Below are 6326 nucleotides of genomic sequence, written 5' to 3'. Positions count from 1 at the left end.
CTACAGCATTGCTGACTGCCACCATGCTCCAGCACACCAGACCCCCAGGAGAAGCTGTCATCTGCAGTCCCTGGAACCTGTTCTCTGCCTACCAGCAAAGAACAGAGGGATTTAAATGTGTATAGCACACACGTGAAAACTTTTGTTTGACTTCTCACTTCATAGCTTGCTTAAGTGCACTATAGTTGTGTACTTTTGTGTTCAACTTTAAGTGCCATTGCCTTCCATAATGCTGTAAGCATGTTTATAGGTACAGTTGTGTCTCCAGAGTGGCACATCTTCCTATTTTCTGCTCCTGGAGAGGAAGGGATGCTGTCATGGGATGTGTCATCAGGATTTTGCTGTGGTGGTGTTCAGTTCCACACTGCAGCCTTCGCTTTCTGCTAGAAATGGTTCCTTTCAGCTGGTCTAATTAAGCTGACAAATAACACATACTTGCAAAAAAAATAAAGTGTGAGAGACTTTAAAGTCTGCTTGAACTTGTGTTGGGACAGACTCTTTTCTCTTTAGGGAGAGCATGTGGCCTGCTCTTTTGGGTTCATGAACTCAAGATTTTTTGCCTCTTTAAGGAGCTCCAAATACTCATTGTGTTACTCAAAACTGTGCCAGGACTCAAAACTGAGCATGCCTGCAGCTGGAGGAAAAACGTGCAGGAGGCAGCTGTTGACAACCTTTTCTTTTCCCTTTTTTTTTCCCCCCTTTTTTTTTTTTCTTTTGTCTTGGCTGTTGTTCAGCTAGCCCCATTTCAGTGTTCATAAAGTGATTGGCTTTTGTCAGGACTTATTCTTTCAGGTTATTAAATTATATTGACCTGGAAGTATGCTTACAAAGATATCCTGTGGTTCATACAGCAACACAGGGACAGCTCTAGGTACCTGCACAAGTACATGTTGTGTGTTAATTGAGTTCGTGTGCTCTTTATTGGAAAATGTGCCCTTGAGGAAAGGCTCCAAGCTGTCAGGAACCCAAAAGGAAGTAGAAATGAGATGCAAGACGGCTTCAGCAGGTAGCATAGCAGGTTTAGCTTAAGTGTACAAATTCAAAGGTTTGTGATGCACCATATAATATGCAAATTATTTATTAGATTAAAGGGAGGGGTTGTTAAAAATGCACATACAATAGTTGTGTTTGCCTTCTGCTTTTAGAAAGAAGAAAAAATGCTAACAGCAATTTGACAGAAAGCCTACACTGAGATGATAATTTAGATATTAATGTCAGGAGTTGGAAAATATAGAAATTTTAGGCTCTATTTCTCTCTGTATTGCTGCTGTCCTAGTGGCATTGATACAGTAATTTTTTTTTTCTCTGTGCTTTCCCTGTTTGTATAACAGGAGCAGCAACACAGCTCCCTTTTTATGTTGCACTTTGCCAGTGAAGGAAGCATACAGAGCTTGGAGTTGTTATTCTCGAAATCTGAAAAGGATGCACTGACACATGTTCTTAGGCAAATCAAAGGCTGAGTTGGTGTTTCCTGCAGACCTCAGCTATTCTGTGTAGTGCTACAGCTTCAAAAGTCCATACCTGCAGTGCATGGGTATTTGGGTCCTGTATTTCCATCAGTGTGTGCCACTCTAAACCCTGAAGAATGCCTAGGAGAAGAGGAGGGAATGGGGTTGTTACTCTCTTGTATGCCTAACAGGAGGAGGTGATGCAATCCAGGGAAAAATTGACTGTAACATTTGGTTGAGGTTGTGTCTGAAAAACATTTTCTCTCAAACTGGCTGAGCATTTGTCACGAAGCTGTTGCTCTGTCTTGCATCAATGACTCCTTGACCCTGCTGTTCCCCCTGCAGAGCCTGTGCCAGTAGCGAGACTGAGAGTGAAGCTGGGGATATCATGGACCAACAGTTTGAGGAGATGAATAACAAGCTGAACTCAATGACTGATCCAACTGGCTTCCTGAGGATGGGCAGCAGGAACAACCTCTTGAACAGGTGAGAATACAGCAGGGCGCTGTGAGGACCAGCAAGCAGAATGAGATGTCGTGGTGACGGGCTTCTCTCTAAATTGCAAGTTTAGGGTGCAGCCGATGCCATTGCTCGTGGTCTCCCTATGGCCCCGAGTTGTGGGGGCACAGAGCAGCAAACTGATACTGTCCTTTATGGTTGCAGTAACCATCCATTCTTCACAGCATGGATGTACGGGGAACATTAAGCATCTCTCTTAGGAATAAGGTCCGTATGTTAGTACTGTGCAGCACTCTCTCCTTCTGAGCAGAGGGGCCTGTAGGCATTTCCCTTCTGTCCTTTTCTTTTGTGTTCGTGTGGTGCAGTGAGAATTTCTCCCTCACTCAGGGGAGAGCTCTGCGTCTTGCTCCTGATGGGGTTGAGAATCCATTACCGCCTAGTGTTGCATGTGCATCCAGCCTGGGAGCTTCGAGTGCCTGGTGGCCTTCCACAGAAAGGTGGAAGGTGGCCTGTTGGGGGTTGGTTTTGTTCTACAGACTCAAGTGTTGGATGTGAGGGACAAAGAAGCCCTGCCAGGTCCTTGAAAGGCATGGGGTCCTATTGCTTTCTTCTTTAGAAATAGACATTTTCAGTAGGAAGGAGGCAGGACAAGAACTGAAAGTATTGTTGTGCCTCTTGTGGGAGGGAGGACCCCAGGCACAGGCAGAGACCTAGATAAGACTATGTATTTCACTTAAGAACTCAGTAGCTTGGTTTGGGAGATGTAGGGGGTGGCATGTTCATTGCATTTCAAGGTGAATTTGATAGCTTAAGGTGATAGCCAGCAAGGACTTGTCAGCAATTGTTAAGTGATAACTCTGTCCTGAGGGGCAGCCAGGCTTGGCTTTTCTCCTGGCCAAGCACTGTTTTTGATTGTTTGAACAATTGCAGGGGAACTCTGTTCTGTCCCTGCTGTCTGTGAGGTGTGGAGCTTCAAGCTCTCTGCTACACACTTACTATGGAAATACTTGTTTCTGTTGATCTTAACTGTTGTACTAATTAGCTGGGAATATGTTGCATTTCCAGAGTTACAGGACTCTGTGCTAGCAGCACAGTCTCCACTCGTTTTCTGCCTCTTACAACTTGATCAGGTCTCAATCTTTCAAATTACTGTGCTGATTAGGGCAAGCATTCGAAACAAAAATTGAAGATGAAATTTTTCCAGTGTTACCACTCCCCCAGTGAAGAGGGGCTGCATGACGCAACTCAGGGTTTCTGGCTAGATCTGTGCTCCAGCATGGGTTGTGAGCACAGGATACCCCAGGCCTTTCTCAGCTGGAAAAGAAAATGCAATCAGCATGCAGTGTTGTGAGCCATCACTGGAGCTTGTGAGCTGTAACAGCATCCCCATGAAACCAGGAGCTGCCTATTGGCACCAACAACTGGCCTGTTTCTCTTTCCAGAATTGACATGCGTATCTGTTCAAGCTGCTGCATTGATGATGAACGATGAGTACTTGCTAGTTTGGGATCAGACAGGCAGATCCCCAGGATTGCTGAGATTTTTGCTAATTCATCAGGCTTAGAAGGACAGGAGAATGCCCCTCTGATTACAGGGGAAAAATACGATCCGATTCTGCTCCAGGGAATGCTAATCCTCAGGAACACTGCAGAGTAATAGGAGCCAAGTGCATTACCTTGAACCCACATCCAGGAGCTTACCTCAGGTGCCTTGTGAGGTAACTACTTCGCAGCTTTTAGGAGAAGCTCAGGGATGGGCCAACTTGGACACTTAATTAAAAGCACTCTCACAAGAGCATGAGGAGGAGCACTAGAAGCAGCCATATCTTTGATGTTCTTTCTGTGAGCACTGAGATGAAGAGAATGAGAAGACACTGCTGTATGGCCGGCCTGCCTGCCTGCCCACCTTTTGCCTGCAGATGGGGGCATACCAAGGGGCTCTAGTGGCAGAGCTAACGCTGCCACATCTGTTTTGCACCTGGCTTGCTGAGCCCTGAATTCAGAGTAGATGCTGTGGTCCTGCCCAAGCCTTTCAATACATCCTGTACTTAACATCTGCTCCAGTCCCATAGATGATCAAACTGGAGGCTACAGAGTCTAGAAGGACACTGTAGAAAGCATTAGCTGGCCTCTTGCTATACTGTGTGGTTCTTTATAATCAAGCTGTCCAGAGAGTGGTATGGCTCATGGCATGCAGCATACCGAGCTTGGGACAACAAGGAGACATCCTTGCAAGAGCCATGAAGCTCCGGGAAGGAAGAAGATGAAAATCTGCATGGAAGAGAGCAGATTAAGAAATAAAACGGGAGCAGGCAGCATTTCTGTGCACTGGCCTAGAGCTCTAACAAGGAACTGTGAGCTCTTAGACTTTGGTTAAGCAACAGAATTGAATGGTTAGCAAGAGTACAAGCTGTGATCTTGCAGCTCCAGACCTCCAGCTCACCTCCTCTGTGCAATGGCTTTTCTGCCAGCTAGTACTGGAGTAAGTTCATGTAGCTGTAGGTCAATGCTGAGTGGATTGTTGCTGCTGTAGCACTTCAGAGGATGGTAAAATTGTGGCTCACAAGCAGTGGTTGAAGGTATGGCATCTGTTTGCTTTGGCTTCTGCACTGCAGGGGACAAAGAGGAGTAGGGCCTGCTTGGAGCTGAGAATAGGAACTTGTCTTCCCTACTGCCAAGGCAGGCCCTGCATTCCTCATGTGGGGCCTGAATGCATGTTCACATCTTGTGCTTGAATGCTGGAGATCCTCAAGGGAGTTTGCATGGCTTGGGGCCAGTGCAAGTTCCCTCACGCACAGGAATTGCACATGCTGTTAAGGTCCCACGTTAGAAAATGAGGCCCTGGAGATGCTGGGACTGTTTGGAGCCATCCAGTCTCCGTGTCTGGCAACAAGCGGGTGACTGAAAGGAAGTCCTTGGTTTGGGACGGGTGCTCTCTGGCTGCTGTCATCAGGTAACCTGGCTTTTAAGCAGAGAATAGTATGATTTTTTGGCAGTTCTGCTTAGAAAAGCAAAACTGTGGGGGTCTGGCAGTTAACTTAAGGAACTTTTGAGAAGAAATGGACTTTGGAGGAGAAAGAAGCGCTGAAGGGACACTGCAGTGATCTCAGTACTGGGCCAATAGCTGTCTAAGCTGTGTATGCCACTGATATAGCCCCCAAGGTAGTCCCAGTTGCTCATGTCTTATGCAGCTTCTGTTTTCTCTGCTTCTTAGGGCTCTTAGACTTTTGTTGGGTTTCCAGAGTAAAATCTGATTTCCTCCCTGCTAGTTGTCTTCGGCTCCAGCAAGGGACTTGATTGCTGCCTGTACCTGAATGTAGCTCCCCCACCTTTTCTTTGGCCTCTCCACCATCATGGGGATGCAGTTTGTTCTCCTTCCATGTACCTGCAGAAAACATGAGAATCAGCCCTGACACTGCTCAAAGGGTAAAATATACTTCCTTGAGGGCAATTTTTGCAATGCAGCATGGTGAGAATTTGTAAAAGGCAAATTGGGAGGTAAGGAGCAATATAACTTGAGATTTGAATTCACTTCTGCCAAGGCCATTGCTATCTCCCAGCTCCCCTTACGGTTGCAAAAAGCTTGTTTTTTTCCAGCAGAGTCAGCACGCTCAGGGTCCATGGCCAGTCCTACAAGCATAGCTGGACATTTCCAGAGCAAGCTCAGTGCCCAGTAGGAGTAAACTCTATGAATCCAGCCAGAGGAATCTAGCAGAAGGTGGTTACAATTCACATGGAGCCTCAGCAGCAGTAAAAACGTGGCTATCGCCAAGATACTGCTTCATCTCTTTTTGCGCAGGCTTTCATCCTCAAGACCATCATATGATGTCTGAGCATATCTCCCCTCTCCTCTTGGTGTGGGACCCTGCCTTTGTGTTGATTTTGGCCCTGTTGGCTGTCACCATCGCACAGCGAGGACCAGCGGCTCTCTAGTGGATGGGGAGCCAGGAGCCAGGTGCAGCAGCAGAGCCTGTGGGGCAGGGGCCACACCAGCAGGACCCCGTCCCACAGTACCCAGTGAAGGGAGCAGGGCAGACCTGGGGATGGCAGCCAGAGTCAGCCAAGAGTCCAGATCATCAGGCAAGTGCCCGATGAGGAGGCAGGTCTGAGGTCAAGCCAGGTGTGTGAGTGTACAAGTCAAGATCAGGTCTGGTGGCAGTAACTGGGGTCAGGCACAGCCCACTGATGGCTGTGCAGGTCCATCAGGAGGGGGCAGGTCTGAGGGGATGTTAGTTGGCAGGTCAGGCTCTGGATCAGGAGAGTTCACGGGCAGGCACAGGCAGGGCTGTGATGGTGCTAGAGACAAGCATACCTGCAGCGTAGCTGAAGCAGAGACTGAAGGCCCAGGCCCCAGCTTAACTGGAGCTCCTGGGCCTGTGGGCAGGGCATGTTGGTGAAGGCCCCAGTTCAGGCTGGTCAG

At 47.7% G+C, this 6326-nt stretch overlaps 1 protein-coding gene across 1 annotated transcript in view; it reads left to right on the top strand.

The window, feature by feature from the left end:
- The window catches only part of TTC28 (tetratricopeptide repeat domain 28), a 185672-nt gene that overhangs the window by 156276 nt on the left and 23070 nt on the right, over positions 1-6326 (top strand). The window contains exon 13 of the mRNA XM_009330830.1: positions 1794-1934. Within this exon, the coding sequence (XP_009329105.1) occupies positions 1794-1934 (141 nt within the window). The remainder of the gene's footprint in view (positions 1-1793; positions 1935-6326) is intronic.

The sequence above is a fragment of the Pygoscelis adeliae genome, unplaced genomic scaffold, assembly GCF_000699105.1.
Source record: "Pygoscelis adeliae isolate BGI_AS28 unplaced genomic scaffold, ASM69910v1 Scaffold358, whole genome shotgun sequence".
In the NCBI taxonomy this organism is placed as follows: Eukaryota; Metazoa; Chordata; class Aves; order Sphenisciformes; family Spheniscidae; genus Pygoscelis; species Pygoscelis adeliae.
The sequence above is the reverse complement of the archived record's forward strand: the minus strand, read 5'-3'. Positions and strand labels throughout refer to the sequence as shown.